Raw genomic sequence first — 20,693 nt, forward strand, 5'->3', positions numbered from 1 at the left:
AAAATGAAATTCAGGACTGCTGACACAGATGTAATTCACAGGGCAGGATACCACAGAGGAGAACATTGCACAAAGAAGGAATCTCAGAAATATGCAAAGGGGTATCCATGAGTTGCTGACTAAATACTAAGCTATGGGTGTGCAAAGAAAAATGCTATGAGGCCTGGAAGAGAGAATTCTTTCTAGGGGATTGTGAGATAAATGGAGATTCCAAAGGTCATATAGTGCTAGAAGATGAAATTCCAACTAGTCTCGGCAAAAAATCTCATTGTACACCCCAATCATTCAGTTGAGACCCTAAAGATCCTCTTTAAGGGTAGAGCTATTCTAGACTTCAAGTAAAAGCTACTCTATACCTATCCTAGCAAAGCCAAAAACCAAGACTTTACAGGATCAAGGTGAACCACCAGTAAATTATCTGTCTATCAGAATAAAATCCATTAACTCTTTAAGATGACTAAATCTAGTCTTTTAACAATAGACCACTGACAATGTCCACTATACAATCAAAAATTACTAGACATTTGGCCAGGCATCGTGGCTCATGCCTATAAGCCCAGGACTTTGGGAGGCCAAGGTGGGAAGATTACCTGAGATCAGGAGTTAGAGACTGGACTTGCCAACATGAAAAAACCCTATCTCTAGTAAAACTATAAAAGTTATCCAGGCATGGTGGTGGTCACCTGTAATCCCAGCTACTCAGGAGGCTGAGGAAGGAGAATCACTTGAACCCAGGAGGCAGAGGTGGCAGTGAGCCAAGATTGCATCATTGTACTCCAGCCTGGGCAACAGAGCAAGACTCTGTCTCAAAAACAAACATACAAAAATTACTAGATGTGAGAAGAACCCAAAAAATAGCATCCATAACCAGGATTTTAAAAATAAAAAGCCAACAGGCATGAACCCAGAGTTGACAGAGATGATAGAACTGGCAGACAAGGAGTTTACAATAGCTATTACAAATATGTTCAAGGATTTAAAGGGAAAGATGAATACGATAAGTGGACAGAAAGTAATAATTCAACAAGTTATTACAACTATCAAGGCCGAGAAAACATAAACACTTTTTCTCATTTTAAAATTTCTTTTAAAGACAACTGATTGTAAAAGCAAATATAGTAATGTACTAAAGATTTATGACATATGAAGAAATAAAATGTATGACAAAAATAGTACAAAGAACCAAAGAAGGGTAAGTAGATGTAGCTATAAGACTCTTACATCAAGTGCTAATTCAAGGTAGAGTATGATAAGACAATTACCACGTAGACTATAATACACTATTGCAATGTTAATTCAAGGTCGACTATAAGTTAAGGAAATGTAATCTCTACAGCAACCTGCAAACATAACACAAAGAGAGATATTTTTTTTTAATTTTATTTATTTATTTTTTTAAAGATAGGGTTTCACCATGTTGCTCAGGCTGGTCCTGAACTCCCGACCTCAGGTGATCTGCCCGCCTTGGCCTCCAAAGTGCTTGGATTACAGGCGTGAGCCACCACACCCGGCCTAAGAGAGATATTTTTAAATCTAGTAAAGAAACTAAAATGGGATACTAAAAACTAACCCAAAAGAAGGCAGAAAAGGAGGTACCAAAGAGCAAAATAAAACAGATGACATCAATAGAAAATAAACAGTAAGATGGTTGGCATGGACCCAATCCTATCAGTAATTACACTAAATATAAATTGACTAAACATTCCAATTAAGAGACTGAGATCCTTGGACTAGAAAAAAAAGTAAAACCCAATTTTATGTTGTTTATTAAACACAAAGACTCAGATAGGTAAAGGTAAAGAAGTGGAAAAAGATGTATCAAGCAAACGCTTGAAATGAAACTGGAATAGCTATATTATTAATATCAGAACAAAGTAGACTTCAGGACAGAAAGTATTATAACTTAATTTCACTGAGAATAAAAGTCAAAAATCACACTCCTTTTCCTTCTACCTAGAAAGGTACCCATTTAGGGTTATGTTTGGAAAATTTTCACCACATTCGGAGCCCTTTATAGCCTGATGATGATGGGACAGAATGTCCTCACATTCTTTATATCAGGTGTTACAAACTGAATATTTGTGTCCCCTCAAAAAAAATTCATTTGTTGGAGCACTAGCCCCCAATGTAATGGGAAGCTTTTGGAGGTAATTAGGGTTAGATGAGGTCATGAAGATGGGACCCTCATTAACAGGATTCGTGTCCTTGTAAGAAGAGACACTAGAGAGCTCTCCCTCTCTCATTCTCCCTACCATGTGAGAACACAACAAGAAGGTGGCCATCTGCAAGCCAGAAAAAGAGCCCTCACCAGGAACCAAATCTGCCAGCACCTGGATATTTTCTGTTCTTTAAGCCAGACTGTGGTCTTTTGTTATAGCAGCCCAAGCCAATTAGGAGAGCAGGAACCCACTCAGCTGGTGTCTGCCTCGACTTTCACATGGAATAGCATTTCTAAAGGAGACCAAGTCAGATCTGAAAAGAACTTCTGCTTCAGCTCATGCTGTTCATGACCTCCAGGGGGGCATGTGGCAGAGAACAATGCTTTTGTTTTTCCAGTGCTTTTAACAGGACTCCCTCCCTCCCATGAATTGGCCAACCTACATCTCCATCCCCAAACTTCACTTCTCAATTCTCCCCTGACACCAGCCAGAACTATCTACCTAACTGTCCTAGAACTTTGGATCCCCAGCCTGAGGAACACAAACAGCACCACAATCAATCCCAGAGGAGATGGGTCACGCAGGCATGACCAGGACCTGTTCCACGGAGCACCCAGCTGGGGGTACAGCTATAAGCAAGACAGAAATGGTCCCAGGCACCTTTGCCAAGAAGGAGGGATCCAGTGAAGATAAGAGCATACTCAATTCCTTTACCTTTGCTTTGTTTTTTTATTTTTTTGAGACATAGTCTGGCTCTGTCACCCAGGCTGGAGCACAGTGGTGCAATCTCGGCTCACTACAACCTCTACCTTCTGGGTTCCAGCGATTCTTGTGCCTCAGTCCTAACCAAGAAGCTCGCGTTATAAGCAGGCACCACCACGCCTGGCTAATTTTTGTATTTTCAGAAGAGACGGGGTTCCACCATGTTGGCCAGGCCGGTCTCGAACTCCTGCCCTGCCCTCCTCCTCCAGCCTCCCAAAGTGCTGGGATTCCAAGTGTGAGCCACGGCGCCCAGCCTCCTTTCCCCTTTCATACTCATAATCATCTTCGCCACCCTCAGCTATTGACTGTTTCAGTATATGTCCACGGTGGCTTTCGGGTATTTTTTATAAACACATGGCTGGGCTCAAGAGACAGCAAGAGAGGACAGGTATCCAGTCACAACTTTATGGCCTAACATATGAAACAGTGTTCTACGCATGGAGAAGAAATCAAAGTCCTAGAAAGTTCCAACAAAGCCTGTTTGGACTCAAGGATCCCCACTACTCTTAGTCCAAGAACAAGAACCATTCCAAGCTTAAGGAGTTCCCCTCAGCAAGCTGCCTGTGCAGTGCATGTGTGAGTGTGTGTGTGTGTTCATGCCAGACCCATGGGGTCTCCCGGGAATACATATCAACAATAGGCGTGGGTTTCTGAACTCTGGTCAAAAGCCAGAGAGCAGGCATGCTTGAAATGTTCTGTGCCACTGACTGCAAAGCCACAGGTATTTTTCTTGCAGCCTCAATGAGCAAGGACTGTGTACACAGCTAGCGCACACAGGCATACAAATGCATAGAGCAGTATTCACCAGCTGCCCTAGAAAACCAAGAGAGCATATTGCAAGAAAGAGAGAGTTCATGGCATGCATTCCCATTGCCTAAATACACACTTACAGGCATCCACAGGATTGTCAAAACTGCTGTCTTCTCTAAGAAGAGCCAGCATCCAGGTGCAATGGCTCTACCTGTAATCCCAGCACTTTGGGAGGCCGGGTGAATCACCTGAGGTCAGGAGTTCGAGACCAGCCCCGCCAACATGGTGAAACCCCATCTCTACTAAAAATATAAAAACTAGCTAGGCATGGTGGTGCACACCTATATGACCAGCTACTCAGGAGGCTGAGACAGGAGAATCACTTGAACCTGGGAGGCAAAGGTTGCAGTGAGCCAAGACTGTGCCATCGCACTTCAGCCTGGGCAACAAGAGGGAAACTCCATCTCAAAAAAAAAAAAAAAAAAGAATCCGCCAGCCAGCACACCATAATAGGAAATTGCCTCCATCCCTTTTTTAGCCCCTCTGCATGCCAACAGGACCCTAAACAACATCTGAGCATCTTCCTGAAAGTCACGGGAGGCTGTGGAGTACTCCATTACTGCAAGCTCACAGGTTTCCTCCCTTAGAAACTGAAGTATTAATTAGCACTGTGTATTCTTTAGCATGCCATGGCCCTCGAGGCATAGCCAGCCAGCCAGCCCACTGTTCCAGTGTCAGGGAAATGGCCTCTGGTTCAGAACACCCCGTGCCCATTTAACAGCCAAGCTCCCGCCACTCTACCATCTTTCAATCTCAGTGTCATGAAAAAAAAAAAAAAGATGTTTCCATGGACTGAATTTTGTCCCCCAAAATCCATGTGTTGAAGTTCTAAGCTACTGTGCTTTATAGTGCGACTGCATTTAGAGATAGGCCCAGCAGAAAATCACTGCTTTCAACTCAAGGTGGGCCAGATGCCATGGCCAATGCCTGTAATCCCAACACTTTGGGAGTCCAAGTGGGAGGACAGATTGAGCCCAGAAGCTGAAAAGGTGTCCAATCAAAATGGTGCTGTTTGGGTGGGCCTTGGTCCAATGTGACTGGTGTCTTCATGGAAAGAGGAAAGCTGGACACGTGAAGAGACACTGGGGATGTGAGCATGGAGGCAGGACCGTGTGAGGACACACAGGAAAGGCAGCCATCTGCAAGCCAAGGGGAAAGGCCTTAGAAGAAACCAACCCTGCCGACACCTTGACCTTGGACTTCCAGCCTCCAGAGCTGTGAGAAAATAAATTTCTATTGTTTAAGCCAACCCTGTATGTGGTATTTTGCTATGGCAGCCCCAGAGAAATAATACAGATGTATAGATAGTGAAGCAAAAGGTCCAACTGCAGAACTGTCACCTCCTTTGGCCTGGGGTTGCCCAATCCACCCTACATGCCGGCGTCTTTGGATGACACAATTGTGTCCCCACACTGGAAGGACCTGCTATAGCCACAGAGGCTCTCTGCAGCCAGGCAGAAATTTCAACAATAGCTTAACCCCAGGATGTGGCACACAATATGAATCTGAGCCTCAACAAAGTATAAGAAAGCACAATCTTAAAACTGGGGCAAACAACTGTTCAGTGTCCCTACAAAAGGAGTCAGGCTTACTTGACAATATCAGGCTTATCACAGAGACTCTCAGGTGGCTGCTACGGAAGCTCATCCTTTTTGTTTTCTGGAAGATATTCTTGTCATTTCTGCTTTTTAATTCCCTCTCTCTCTAAGATACTCTTTCATGAACTAGAATCAGAATGCCAAAGATGAAGGAAATCTGTGAAGGAGAAATAAATACATGCAAACACACCTCTGGGAGGAAAACCGCCTCTTGGAACATCTGTCACTTCCAAGACAGTTGTCATGTTTGGTCTCTCAATAGCAGCTCCGGCCATCCAAATATTGATACCAGTAAAAGTTGGGTACATTTTTTTTTTGAGATGAAGCCTTGCTACGGTGCCCAGGCTGGAGTGTAGTGGCACGATCTCAGCTCACTGAAGCCTCCACCTCTTAGGTTCAACGCATTCTCCTGCCTTAGCCTCCCAGGTACCTAGGATTACAGGCATGCAACACCGTGCCCAGCTAAGTGTGTGTGTGTGTATGTGTGTGTGTGTGTGTGTGTGTGTGTGTGTGTGTGTGTGTGTATTTTTGGTAGAAAACAGGGTTTCACCATGTTGGCCAGGCTGGTCTCAAACTCCTGATCTCAACTGATCCACTCGCCTGAGCCTCCCAAAAGTCTGAGATTACAGGAATGAGCCGCTGCACCTGGCCAAAGTTGGGTGCATATTAAAAGTACGCGCACACCCTGTTCATTGACGCTTCAGTAGAGCTATCTTCCTTGCCATCACAATGAGAATTAAAAGAAACTGAACAGGGTGAAGGACTCAGATAAATTAAGGCAGGAACCGAGAAGAAGGGGATCCCTGCTTGCTAGCCTCCCCCGCCTTCCTGGAGGCTGTCTGGGCAGGACTATTGGCCAAGTTCACATGAGACAGCCTCAGGGTTACGGTTAGGGTTAGGGTTAGGGCTTGGGCAGCCTCCTCAAGATGTCAAATACCAAGAGAGGGAGAGGAGGGAGAGGAGAGCACACATCTCCCAGGAAAAAGTCTGCCAAGATGCAAACCAAACTGCGAAAAGCAGGCAGCAACAACACAGACAGTGTGTTGCCATTTGCTTTTCAGAAAACACGAAACAAATTCCATTTCCAGATGTACATGTAAACACAGGTAGACGCCCAGAGCAGTCTAACTTCTCAACCACGGAGAGATGGCTGAGCAAACGAGATGACAGAATGCTGCAGAGGTATTAAAATACCATGAATAAAAATCATTTCAAATTTTAAAATGACACAGAATCTACAGAGAATCTACTGATTTCCTACTGGTAAAAATGTATGCCTGCACATACACAAGTAAAGAAAAGAAGATTTAAATGGAGTCAGGGTTCCTACTGCTATGAAGTCGATTTAAAGTATTCTCAAACAATACAAGCAAATAGGAAAAGTGTTTATATTTCAATAATTAAAAGACCTGGTATCATGGTTTTCTTTACGAAAGGAAAAGGGGCTGAGTGCAGTGGCTCACGCCTGTCATCCCAGCACTTTGGGAGGCTGAGGCAGGCGGATCACTTGAGGTCAGGAGTTTGAGACCAGCCTGGCCAACATGCTGAAACCCTGTCTCCATTAAAAATACAAAAGTTCATGGGGGTGGTGGCATGTGCCTGTAATCCCAGCTACTCAAGAGGCTGAGGCAGGAGAATAACTTGAACCCGGGAGGGAGAGGTTGCAATGAGCCAAGATCGCGCCACTGCACTCCAGCCTGGGCCACAGAGGGAGACTCCACCTCCCTACCCCACCCCCCAAAAAAAAGAAAAGGAAGGGAAAAGCCATACATGGTAGCTCACGCTTGTAACACCAGCACTTTAGGAAGCCAAGGCACATAGATTATCTGAGGTCAGGAGTTCAAGACCAGCTTGACCATCAAGGAGAAACCCCATCTCTACTAAAAATACAAAATTAGTCAGGTGTGGCAGTGCATGCCTATAATCCCAGATACTTGAGAGGCTGAGGCAGGAGAACTGCTCAAACCCGGGAGGTAGAGGTTGCAGTGAGCCGAGACTGCACCATTGCACTCCAGCCTAGGCAACACTAGCAAGACTCTGTCAAAAATAAAAAGCAGGAAAGAAAGGAAAGGAAGGGAGGGAGGGAGGGAAGGAAGGAGGGAAAAAGAAAAGAGAAGTAAAGAAAAAGAAGGAAGGGAACACTAGAATGGTACCTGCTAAACTGGTAACAATGGTTGACTGGTTGGTCTGGGGGAAAGATAAAAGAGAAGGGTTTTCACATAAAATGTCTACAAAACTGTTTAATAATGAGATATTTGTATTGTATTGATGTGATACTAACATGACTAAAAAGAAAGATTAGACCTTGGGGACACATACACTACCCTCCTCACCCCACCCATCAAAACGCCAGTAGAAAAATCACTGTTTTAAACTGCAGGTGGGCCAGGCATGGCAGGCAGCTCACACCTAGAATCCCAACACTCTGAAGCGAGGCCAGTGTAGGAGGATTGCTTGAGCTCAGGAGTCCAAGACCAGTCCGGGCAACACAGGGAGACCCGTCTCTACAAAGACAATTTAAAAATTAGCTGGGCATGGCAGCACATGCCTGTGGTCCCAGCTACTCAGCAGGCTGAGGTGGGAGGATCACCTGATCCTGGGAAGTCGAGGCTACAGTAAGCCGCAATCATGCCACCGCATTCCAGCCTGGGCAGCAGAGCCAGACCCTGTCTCAAATAATAACAATAATAAACTGAAGGTGACGGTTTCCCACACAGTGCTACCCCTTAACTTCATATAGAAGCACAACTGCAAAATTAGAAACATGTCAGTGTCTCCAAACAGCTGTTCAATGTCCAGTCTGTTTCTCCCTAGAACCATTCTAAGGGGAACATGGGCTCCAGCTGGCCCCGAGACCATTTCCCATCATCCAACCCCTCACCAGCCTCTTCCAGGCCCAGCAGGCCACACCTCCCTGCTCACCCCCTTTTTTTTCCTCTCCTTTCATTTGGCAAAGTCTCTGTAAATCCCTGTCAGTTCATTTCCCATTCAGTTTCCACACAGCCTTCTCTACTACATTCCCAGATAAATAAATGAAAATAAACACCCCGTTTGGAGAGAAACTTGATCCATTTGACGTTAACAAAGCCACAATGGCTTCAACCTGACAGGCTGTTCTGAGTAATGCCCTTTTCATGAGAAATATTTTGCTTTGCCTCCAATAGGGGGACAAATAATTCTGAAAGGCTGAAGGAACAGAAAACTTAAAGAACACAGTCAGGTGTTAACCCTTCCCTACCCACCAACCCAAGAGCATGGATGCCCTTCATGTCCCAAACATATAACCAGGGTTGGTGGCTCTGACACTCCCAGACATTGGGGCCTGTGTCTGAATGGTCATGGGCAAGGGTCAAATCAGGGCACCTGCTACAGAATCCCTCAAGTCACACTGCTGCTGTTCCCAGACTTCTATATCTTATTTCTCAAGGTGAAATGACAGACACTGACCCACTTCCTTTCACCCCAACCAACACCAAGCAGACATGTCCCCAGGGGACAGAAAGGAAACCCTGGGGTTTTCTGCAGACAGGCCCCCTAAATCCTGGGGCTTGTCCCAAAGGGTGAGAGGTCCTTGGTCGGAGCTGCAGCCAAGGCCTTTTGCTCTGCCTTCATTCTGCTCCTGGGGCCATCTGCTGAATGGTGGGGCTCCATCATCAGGGTAATGAATTGGGAAATGAAATAATCTGGGGCTGAATTTACCCACAAAACTTCCCACAGCCTCAAAAGCCACTGGCTCATAGATCCCAAGAAGAGCAAACATCCTAAACACAAGTTCTAGCCCTGCTCCTCCCCTATTAGACTATAATCCCTGTGGGTTCTCAGTCGATGTTGGCCAACCGCACAGACTCAAGATCAAAACCCATTAACTCTGATCCACAGAGCATCTTCAATTGATCCAAGCTGCTGCCCTTTTCTGGTTTGGTGAGCAAATTAATAGTGAGACCAAAGGAAACCTTTGGCCAGCCTCAGACTGAAGGTCAACAGACTGATTCCAAGCACAACTCTTTCAACAACATTTATATTCAATGACTGTAGCAATTATAAGTCATTCTCATCCATGTATGAGACCTTCTAAGACAAATTCCCCCTCTCACATCAACAGCGAGGATTCGTTTCTTTTTAAATGTCCTAAACAGATGTTTACTGTCAGGCTGATTTTTCTGCCAAGTAGTGAGGTTCTGGGCATTTGTGGTGATTATGTCCCTTTCTGAGCTCTGCATCCCCTCCCCAGACATTCACCAGCTGCTCCCAAACCATTCCTGATTCTATCCAGGGCTTCCCTCTGGGATCTCCTCCACATTCAAAGCATATATTAGAACAAATGTGAACCAAAAGGTTTTTTTCAAAAAATAAAAATACTGCTGCAGCCAGGCGTGATGGCTCATGCCTGTAATCCCAACACTTTCGGAGGCTGAGTCGGGCAGATCACTTGAGGTCAGGAGTTCAAGATGAGCCTGGCCAGCATGGTAAAACCCTGTCTCTACTAAACGTACAAAAATTAGCAGGGCATGGTGGTGTGCGCCTGTAAGCCCAGCTACTCAGGAGGCTGAGGCAGGAGAATCACTTGAACCCAGGAGGCGGAGGTTCCAGTGAGCCAACATCAGGCCATTGCACTCCAGCCTGGGTGACAAAGTGAGACTCTGTCTCAAAAAAAAAAAAAAAAAAAACCAATTACTACTGCATAGTACAAACTAGTCAATGACTGTTTACACTGCCCAGAGAAAACCCCTACGTTCAGACAGCTGACCAAATACACCTGACACGACCCCACCACCCCCACTCCCCTGGAACACAGTAAGACCCACCAGGATTGCAGAGTCAGAATGGGACCAGCAGGGCCAGTGCAGAGCTGCTGAGCCAGATCTCTGCCTGCTGCTCAGGGGTTAAAGCCACTGGGCACCTGCCAGGGCAAGCAGAATACATCATTGGAACAGCAAGTTCACATATAACCAGGATGGCCTTGAGATCAGAATACAGCAGCCTGCATTGAGGGCCACTGGAAGCCTCTACCACACAGACAAAGAGGGCAGCAAGGAAAAAGCCAAATGCCCAGGGGACAGAAACAGACACTGCCACTCAATTTTGTGTGTGTGTGTGTGTGTGTGTGTGTGTGTGTGTGAGTGAGACAGGGTCTTGCTCTGTCGCCTAGGCTGGAGTGCAGTGGCACCATCTCGGCTTACTGCAACCTCCACCTCCCAGGTTCAAGCGATTCTCATGCCTCAGCCTCCTGAGTAGCTGGGATTACAGGCTTGTGCCACCACACCCAGCTAATTTCGGTATTTTTAGTAGAGATGGGGTTTCACTGTATTGCCCAGGCTGGTCTCGAACTCCTGGCCTCAAGTGATCTGCCCCCTTGGACTCCCAATGTGCTGGGATTACATGCGTGAGCCATCACGCCCAGCCATGCCACTCAATCTTTTAACAACAAAAAATGACACACAGTCTTTAAGACAGGGGTCCCAATCTTTTCAACACCAAGGTCTGGTTTTGTGGAAGACAACTTTTCCACGGATGGGGATTGGAGTAGGGGGATTTGGGGATGAAACTGTTCCACCTCAGATCATCAGGCATTAGTCAGATTCTCTTAAAGGGCACACATCCCTTTAAGAGATTAAGTCACATTCTCTTAAAGGGCACAACATTTGACACACAGGAGCAGAGTTTGCGCTCCTATGAGACTCTAGTGCCACCGTTGATCTGACAGGAGGCGGAGCTCAGAAGATAAAGCTCACTTGCCAGCTGCTTGCTCACCTCCTGTTATGCGGCCCATTTCCTAACAAGCTATAGACCAGTACCAGTCCTCAGCCTGGGGGTTGAGGACCTCTGCTTTAAGACAATACCACAGCCGTCCAACATCACATTCAGCTGTCTGATCCAAAGAAAGGTTCTTCTATAACACAAGGAATTTGTTTTTCATTAGCCCGGGGCCCAGAGGCATAGTTCCTGGGAATCGTTTTAGCTGCAGAGCTGTCCACCATTCCTTTTCTTTCTCCAGTTGGGAACTTAAGAAAAAAAAGAAAGCAGGAAGGCAGGGAAGAGAACTTCAGCCTGTCTACCTCCCAGGGTACATGTCCACTGACTCCAGTGGATCTGACTGAATCCTGCCTCACTGTGATCCAACATGAGAAATGGACTGTGACCATTTCACAGATTTCTCCTGCACCCCTTCCTCTTCTAGGAGGGCAGGGAATTCAAGCACCAGTTCGGGGTGCTTCTGCCCTCTCTAGAACCTGTCTGGCTCAATGTCTGGTAAGGTGTCTCATGCTGTGATGATCACGGACCCCTTTCCTCTACTGAGAATGGTGCATGCAGATGACGGCTTTAGCCAACGGCTTGTGGCTCTCATGGCAGGACCTGGCCCCCGCTCTCTCGGCTCGGCCATCACAGCCACACTCCAGGCTGCAGTTCACATGGTGCTTCTCTGTAAGCAAATACATGCTCATTCCAAAACCCAACTCTCCAGCCTTATGTCAGCAAAAAGGCCTGAAATCTCTGGCTTATCCCCAGTTCCAGTGCATTTTTACATTTTCTAAATTTTACTATACAGTCCCTTGGGGGTGTTATCCTCAAACTAAAGGATGGAAAACTTGAGGTCAGGCATACACAATCAGTAAACGACAGGTGTGAGCTCCAGCCCAGACTCCTGCTGCACAGAGCCCCACCTGACCCTCGACCCTCCTGTCAACCCTCATGATATGACACGTTGTCAAAGGTCTAGTGCTACAAGATGAGGGAGGGTGGGATGTGTCGTCTCCCTGAAGATGTCCTACTCTCAGTAAGAGCCAGCATCATACTGATGAAGCTAGGTCCCACCCAGCAACCAGTTCTCGGCCCTCTCATATATACAGTGCCACTCAGCACATCAGCCATTTTTAAGGAAATGTGACATTCAAAATTGAACTTACTAAAATGTAAATAAGGAGGTAATTAGCAAGACATTATTTTCCTTAAGAAAGAAATCACCATTCAGTGCCTCTAATGCCTCTTTCTCTGTTTAAACACCATCTGGCTACTTAACAGAGACATTAACAGGTAATAAATCCATTGCACAGAGCGGGTATGTGTTAATACGACAGCTAAAAGTAGAGCGGTACTCACCAGGTAAGGCATCAGGAGGTCAGCCAAGTAGACAAAAGCTGCTCCAAGGGTGAAGCCAACAGCCACGGGCAAGAAGGCAAAGGCACCGAAGCCTCCAGAAGATGTGGCCATCTCAACTGCTGGGGCCAGGAGAGACCAATAGGAAGCTGCCAGCATGACCTACAAAACCCACAGCAAGCAATAAACATTAGAGTGACTGCAGGAGGCCTTCTAGATGGGACCTCACTTGCTCTCTGTGGCCCAGACTGACCCCTACAATTTCACATGAGTTAGGTCTTTCGTCCCAGGTTGGGAAGTCCTATCATAAACCAAAAAGTCAACCCCAGAATTCCTGGAGCTTACTATGGCAAGAACCCAATTTTGGGTAGGGCAGGGTTGACCTTGGGAGGATGCAGTCCAGTTTGCCGTCATCCAGCCTGTAACTCAGTGGTTCTCAACCAGCAATGCTTCTGCCCTCCACAGGACATTTGGCAATGTCTAGAGACATTTTTAACTGTCACACTATGAGGAGGGTAGAGGGAGGTTGCTACGGGCATCTAGTGAGGGAGGCCAAGCACACTGCTGAACATTCTACAATGCACAGCACACCCCTGACAACACAGAATTCTCTGGCCCCAAATGTCAGTGGTGATATTGTTGAAAGTTCCTTTGTTTTTTTTTTTTTTTTGAGATGGAATCTTCCTCTGCTGCCCAGCCTGGAGTGCAATGGTATGATCTCGCTCCCTAAAACCTCTGCCTCCCAGGTTCAAGTGATTCTCCTGCCTCAGCCTCCCAAGTAGCTGGGATTGTAGATACGCGCCACTACGCCCAGCTAATTTTTTTTTTTTTTTTTGCATTTTTTAAAGATGGGATTTTGCCATGTTGGCCAGGCTGGTCTCAAACTCTTGATCTCAGGTAATCCACCCACCTTGGCCTCCCAAAGTGCTGGGAATACAGGCGTGAGCCACCACACCCAGCGCCAAAAATCCTAGTTTAATTAAATTCTTCCAAGACGAATTGCTCACTACTTCACAAGCACCACTGTATTGTAACATGGGTCTAATTATTACGAAATTCTTTCTTATGTTGAGCTGAAATCTGTCTCCTTTCCACTTTTACCTTTTAGCTGTGGTTTTGCCCCCTAGAACACCAAAAACTGTGTCTTCCCTATGTTATAGGTGACAGCCTCTCAAATACATGAAGACAACAAGTAAGTCAACATCATATTGGTTCCATCAATTATCTTATCTCTAAAAAGGAAGAAGGGAACTAATATTTATTGATTACCTGGTACTTCCAAGGGCCAAGATTAACATTTGATATATTACCTTGTCATCTCTATTGTAGATAAAGAAATTGGATCCTGAAACAATAAGGTAATTTATTCAAGGTCCTATAGGTCAGCGGTCCACCAATCCTTTGGGCACCAGGGGCCAGTTTCATGGAAGACCATTTCTCCACAGGCCAGGCAGTGGTTTGGGGATGAAACTGTTCCACCTCAGATTATCAGCCATTAGATTCTCATAAGGAGCTCACAACCTTGATCCATGGCATGTACAGTTCACAATGGGGTTCATGTTCTTGTGAGAGTCTAATGTCACCACTGATGTGACAGGAGGAGGAGCTCACGCAGTGATGCTCACTCACCCGATGGCTATGGCCTGGTTCCTAATAGACCATGGATCAGCAATGGTCCACGGCCCAAGAGCTGGAGACCCCTGCTATAGGCAGTAAGTAGCAGATCCAGGAAACTGACCAAGCAGTGCCATAACCAACTCAATGAAAGGAGAAACATGAAGGAGAAGAAAAAAAATTAGGCTGGTCTCAAATCTCAGCAAAGCCAATCTGATCAAAGGTTCTCCAGTGGATGAGCTGGCGCCATGGTACATGACTGCAGTCCTAGCCTTGAGCCCAGGGGTTCAAGGCCAGCCTGGGCAACATAACGATACTCTGTCTCTTAAAAATAAGAAGCTCTCCAGCACTGACCAAATGAAACACTCATCCATGGCTGTTTACTCTTATAGATGCTATGACATCTTTGGGCTAGAGTATACACATTACCCATCATAACTATATGGCAGTCATCACTGGCGTGGAAAACACTGAATGGGTTTCTAAAAATTACTTAATTATGCCTTGCCTTAAAAACTCATCTGCATCACTTATCTGCAAAATAACATTCAGAGTGACAGAACCAGGTATTACAACAGCACAATAAAGAACAAATCTATGCATACATCCATAAATTCCCTTCTCCCAGCTGTCATTCACACACAGTAACTTGCTCTGGGCCAAATTCTCCCAGCAAAAGTCTTATTGACACCCATGGAAACCTCCACCTGCCTCCAAAACTCTAAGAATGAAAAAGCCTCCACTCAACAGGATGGGAGCTGAGGCTGACCAGTTCAACCTGATGAGCCAGGCTGTCAATAAAGACCATCAAAGGAAATCTGAGGGCTCCTCCTACCTGCTCCAGCCTGATCCATCCCTTTTCCAGACTTTCTCTTACTGGCTTTAGAATTCAACAGCCTTCAGTAGCTGTCCTGAATGGCAAAGTGCCCCCAAAGAGGACCTGAAACTAAGCAGAGATGGAAAGGTACCAGTTCCTCTTTTAATTTTTATTTTTACTTTTTGAGATGGAGTCTCTGTCACCCGGGCTGAAGTGCAGTGGCGCAATCTCAGCTCACTGCAACCTCTGCCTCCCAGGTTCGAGCAATTCAACTGCCTCAGCCTCCCAAGTAGCTGGGAATACAGGCATGTCCCATCACACCCAGCTATTTGTATTTTTAGTAGACACAGGGTTTTGCCATGTTGGCCGGGCTGGTCTTGAACTTCTGATCTGAAGTGATCTGCCCACCTTGGCCTCCCCAAGTGCTGGGATTATAGGCGTGAGCCACTGCGCCCGGCCCAACTCTTTTTAAATCCGACCTGTGCAGCAGCTTCTCTGCTTGCATGTTTCAGGTTTTCCCATACAGTCCCACCTTCAACAACTCTAAAACCACATGACCCAGGTAAGCCCAATCATCTCACCCTCTAAATCCTCCCCACACCCCATCCTGTGATAAAGAAACATAGCATCGCTGTCAGCAACACTTGAGAGACTTCCCCAATCTCCACTCTTTTTTTATTTATGTATGTGTGTGTGTGTGTGTGTGTGTATACACATAGAGAGAGAGCCAGAGTCTCGCTCTGTTGCCCAGCCTGGAGTGCAGTGGTGCAATCTTGGCTCACTGCAATCTCCGCCTCCCGGGTTCAGGCAATTGTCTGACTCCTGGGTTCAAGCGATTCTCCTGCCTCAGCCTCCTAAGTAGCTGGGATTACATGTGCCTGCTGCCACCATGCCTGGCTAATTTTTTGTATTTTTAGTAGAGATGGGGTTTCACCATGTTAGCCAGGATGGGCTCGATCTCCTGACCTCGTGGTCCGCCCACCTTGGTGTCCCAGAGTGATGGGATTAGAGGCGTGAGCCACGGCGCCCAGCCCCACCTCTTCTCTTGTCTCCTTTGGTCCAACCTCTTCTGTCCAAATTCCCTTCATCCCTCTGCATCACTGAGTACCAACTTTTTTTCTGCCCTTACAGCTGAGAAACACACAATATTCTCACGCACAAGTTACTCAAGGAGCGAGAACAGAAGAGAAGTGACTCTTGAGGGCAGGTGTGTTAGAATTTGGGATGCTTACGATACAGAAGCATCCCAGCTAATTCAAGTGGGCTCCCTCCTTGAGAATCCCTGTCCTTTATCATTCCAGTAAAATTCAGGATCCGGCTGGAGTTCCTTCATTTCTTTTCCTTGCCAATCTCCCTGCCTCCCACATAAACTGGAAAAACACCTAAGAACAGCAGGGAGACTGAACTGGGATGCCTGTCTAAAATGACAAAAGAACTCAAAGCAAAGTTTTGTTCTGTTCTGTTTCTGTTTTGAGAGGAGTCTGGCTCTGTCGCCCAGGCTTAAGTGCAGTGCCGTGACCCACAAACTCCATCTCCGCCTCCCGGGTTCAAGTGATTCTCATGCCCCAGCCTCCCAAGTAGCTGGGATTACAGGCACCTACCACCATGCGTGGCTAATTTTTGTATTTTTAGTAGAGATGGGGTTTCACCATGTTGGCCAGGCTGGTCTCAAACTCCTAGCCTCAAGTGACTGTCCACCTCAGCCTTCCAAAGTGCTGGGATTACAGGTATGAGCCACTGCACCCAGTCAGAAAGTTATTTAAAGGGCAAGTGAGATAGAAAAGATGGCTGTGCCCTAGTGCCTAAAACCTGTGAAGAGTTCACTTTACAAGCAAAAAGGACGCTGCATATGGGATTAAATTAAGGACCTGGAGATGGAGAGATGATACTGGCTTATCTGAGTGAGGCCAATGTAACCACAAGGTCCTTGCAAAGTAGTGAGAAGGGTCAGAACTGGGGAGAAGATGTGGTAACAGAAGCAGAGGCTGCAGTCAGAAAGAGTTTGGCAGGTGCCACGCTGCTGGCTTGAGGATGAAGAAAAGGCCATCTGCCAGGGAAGAGAGGTGGCCTTGAGACGCTGAGAAGGCAGGGAAGCAGCTTCTCCAAACCCTCCAGGAGGAACACAGCCTGGCTGCCACCCTGACTTTGTCCCAGTTAAAATCACTGTGGACTTCAGACCTCCAGTACTGTAAGATAGTAAGTCTGCACTGTGTTAAGTCACTACGTTCATGGCAGTTTGTTACATCGGCAACAGAAAATTCATACAGGCATATGCTACTTTCCTTAACTTTATTTTTTAGAGTACTTTTAGGTTGATAGAAAAAATTGAGTGGAAAGTACTGAGAATTCTGCTATAGGCCCGTCCCCACATACATACAGCCTCCCCACTATCAACACCACACAACAGTGGCACACTGGATGCAACTGATGAACCCATAGTGATACAGCATTAACACCCAAGGTCCACTGACTTTGGTTTTTTGTCTGTTTGAGACAGGGTCTTGCTCTGTCGCCCAGGCTGGAGTGCAGTGGCACGATCTTGGCTCACTGCAACCTCCGCATCCCGGGTTCAAGTGATTTTCCTTCCTCAGCCTCCCGAGTAGCTGGGATTACAGGTCCCCGCTAAGACACCCAGCTAATTTTTCTATTTTTAGTAGAGACGGGGTTTCTCCATGTTGGTCAGGCTGGTCTTGAACTCCTGACTCAGGAGATTAGCCCGCCTCAGCCTCCAAAAATGCTATGATTACAGGCGTGAGCCACAGCACCCAGCCGGTCCATAGTTTACATTAGGGTCCACTCTTGGAGCCATACAGTCTATGGATTTTGGCACTATATAAAATCATGTGTCCATCATTATAGTATCACACATTTTAACTGCCCTAAAAATCCCCTGTGCTCTACCTTTTCATCCTTCCCTACCCCCAATCCCTGGAAATCCCTTTCACTATCTATAGCTTTGCCTTTTCCAGAATGTCACATAGTTGAAGTCACACAGCATGGAACCTTTTCAGATTGGCTTCTTTCACTTGGTAATATGCATTTAAGATTCCTCCATGTTTTTTCCTGACTGGATAAAACATTTCTTTTTAGCACTGGATAATATTCTATTGCCTGGATGTACCACAGTTTATCTGCTCACCTATTGAAGGGCCTTGTGGTTGCTTCTGGGTTTTGTCAATTATGAATAAAACTGCTATAAACATCCGTGTGCAGGCACTGGTGTGGGCTGGAAGTTTTCAATTCATTTCGGTAGATAAGCACCAAGGAGTGCCACTGTTGGATCCTATGATAAGCATCGCTTTTTAAATAATCCCCTGTGACACGGTAAACGCCCCATAAAACTGCATACCTCAACCATACCTTGGCTTTCTGTTGAAACTGCTCTCTGTAACCCTAATGTGACAGGCAGAGTCCAAACCCACGCCATCTTGGCCCCTGAGACCTGTAGTAAGTAATTAAGGTCTGTAATTTCCACCCTACCTAGACAACGTGTAAACTAACGCTTACCTTGACTTCTGTGAACCACTTCAATAACAATCGGAATGTCCAGAGTCCCCTGGCCCTCGGAACATCCGGAGCCCCTCACCCTCATCTCCCCCCGGGAGGTGATTTACAGAATCCACTAGCGCTCGGAATGTCTGAAGCCCCTCACCCTCACCCTCGAGGTGGGTCACTGGTATAAAAGGTCTGGACACCCTCCTTTCGGGGCCACAGGTTGGAGAGACGAGAGTCCTCTGTAGCCGCCAACAATAAAGACCCTGAAATTTGGCATACTTTTGTCTTGGTGTTGACTTTCTATGCTCCCTCTATTACAACACTCCCAACACAGGTGGTGAGGTGAAACTCTCAACATCAGCAATTCCCCTTTATATGTCGGGCTTTTTTAAATCTGGGTGTAGTGACATATTAACTAGCTGGTACAGAAACAGAAAGCAGCATTCCTGATTACCTCTCAATTACCCCAAGAAGCAAGGCGTGGAAGGGGCAGGCCACAGAAGAGAAGGTGCTAAGCACCGGGACCAGGACTTCAGGGAATACTCTTGCCAGCCAGTTCCTTCACAGACCCGGATAGTAAACAGCAAAAGTCCTCCCGTAGCTGTGACCCTGCCTGTAAAGGCAAACAAGTGGGCTAACAGGACCAACCCTGAAGACAGCAGTATAACCACAAGAAGCTGATGGTTGATAGCTTCCGCTTCCTCACCTTGGTCTATAAAAAGAAATGCATAATCAGCTTCAACGCACATGGCAGGGTCCTCGCCGGACCCCTGAAGTCCTTTCTGCCTCCTTATTCCCAAAATGAAAATGAAAAGCCCACCCTATCGAATGAACCCAGGAGAAGGTTTGTCTGGGGCCCATCTTCCAAGTTAAATATTGCTAAGATCAAAGTAGCCCAATTTCTTTTGCTAAATAATCAAAGAAGCTCGAGGATGAGTGTATCTACAGTAAAAGAAAACTCCCGGCCGGGCGTGTGGCTCACGCCTGTAATCCCAACACCTTGGGAGGCCGAGGTGGGTGGATCACCTGAGGTCAGGAGTTGGGAGACCAGCCCAGCCAACACGGCGAAACACTGTCTCTATTAAAAAACACAAAAATTAGCTCAGCGTGGTAGTGCATGCCTGTAATCCAGCTACTCAGGACGCTGAGGCAGGAGAATCACTTGAACCCGGGAGGCAGAGGTTGTGGTGGGCTGAGATCGCACCACTGCACTCCAGCCTGGGCGACAGAAGGACAGTCTGTCTCCGAAAAACAAACCAACAGCAACAACAAAAAAACCAACTCCTGCAAAGGAGCTAAGGATAAAATTTTAAAAAAAAAGAAAGAATGGATTGAATGTCCAACTTCAGTCTTTGGTTTGGTAAGTCTACCACAGGGCTCAGAAGTCTCAGTGTTGCACAGGTGACTCCCAGACAAGGTGGTATTTAAGAAGTGGAGTGTAATTTTTTCCCTTCTTCCCATGCCCTAGGTTGAATCTCACCCTAGCATTCTGTTCACGTGCTTCTTTGAGTCTCTGTCAATACCACGACTTCAGTTTCCATCTCTACAGATGGGCAAGTGAATGAAAGAATGACGTCAGTTAATTTGAAAAAACTGATCTTGATCTTGTTCACAATCGCCAAAAGATGGAAACAGCCCAAATATCCACCCTCAGATGGATGGAGACACGTTGCATAAGAAAGCCGTGAGAAGCCACGAAGCGCTGACGCACACTACGACGGGGATGAGCCTCAAAAACATGGTGCTGTGGCCGGGGTGGTGGCTCACACCTGCAATGCCAGCACTTTGAGAGGCTGAGGCAGGCAAATCACTTGAGGTCAGGAGTTCGAGACCAGCCTGGTAAATATGGAGAAACTCTGTCTCTACCAAAACTACAAAAATTAGCTGGGTATTGTAGCACATGCCTGTAATTCCAGCTACTCGGGAGGCTGAGGTATGAGAATCACTTGAACATAGGAGGCAGAGGCTGCAGTGAGCAGAGACTGCACCACTGCATTCCAGCCTGGGTGACAGAGCAATACTCTGTCTACACACACACACACACACACACACGCACACACACTCCACTTTAGGCTGGGCACAGTGGCTCACGCCTGTAATCCCAATACTTTGGGAGGCCGAGGTGTGCAGATCACCTGAGGTCAGGAGTTCAAAATCAGCCTGACCAACATAGTAAAACCCTGTTTCTACTAAAAATACAAAAAAATTAACCAAGTATGGTGGCGGGCACCTGTAATCCCAGTTATTCTGGAGGCTGAGGCAGGAGAATCACTTGAATCCAGGGGGCGGAGGTTGCAGTGAGCCAGGATTGAACCACTGCACTTCAGCCTAGGCAACAGAGCA

At 46.5% G+C, this 20,693-nt stretch overlaps 1 protein-coding gene across 18 annotated transcripts in view; it reads right to left on the reverse strand.

Moving 5' to 3' along the window:
- Positions 1–20,693, reverse strand: part of SLC39A11 (solute carrier family 39 member 11) — a 441,622-nt gene that overhangs the window by 362,339 nt on the left and 58,590 nt on the right. For 14 of the 18 annotated variants that reach the window (XM_078374526.1, XM_035301656.3, XM_078374528.1 and 11 more), the window contains one exon: positions 12,428–12,586. The exons of 2 other annotated variants lie outside the window; for them this stretch is intronic. In XM_078374526.1, the coding sequence (XP_078230652.1) occupies positions 12,428–12,586 (159 nt within the window). Of the gene's footprint in view, positions 1–12,427; positions 12,587–14,873; positions 14,959–20,693 lie in introns of those variants that run through there. 2 more of the 18 variants (XM_078374529.1, XM_017972781.4) reach the window with 1 other exon arrangement.

Source organism: Callithrix jacchus, chromosome 5 (genome assembly GCF_049354715.1).
Source record: "Callithrix jacchus isolate 240 chromosome 5, calJac240_pri, whole genome shotgun sequence".
NCBI classification, from domain to species: Eukaryota; Metazoa; Chordata; class Mammalia; order Primates; family Cebidae; genus Callithrix; species Callithrix jacchus.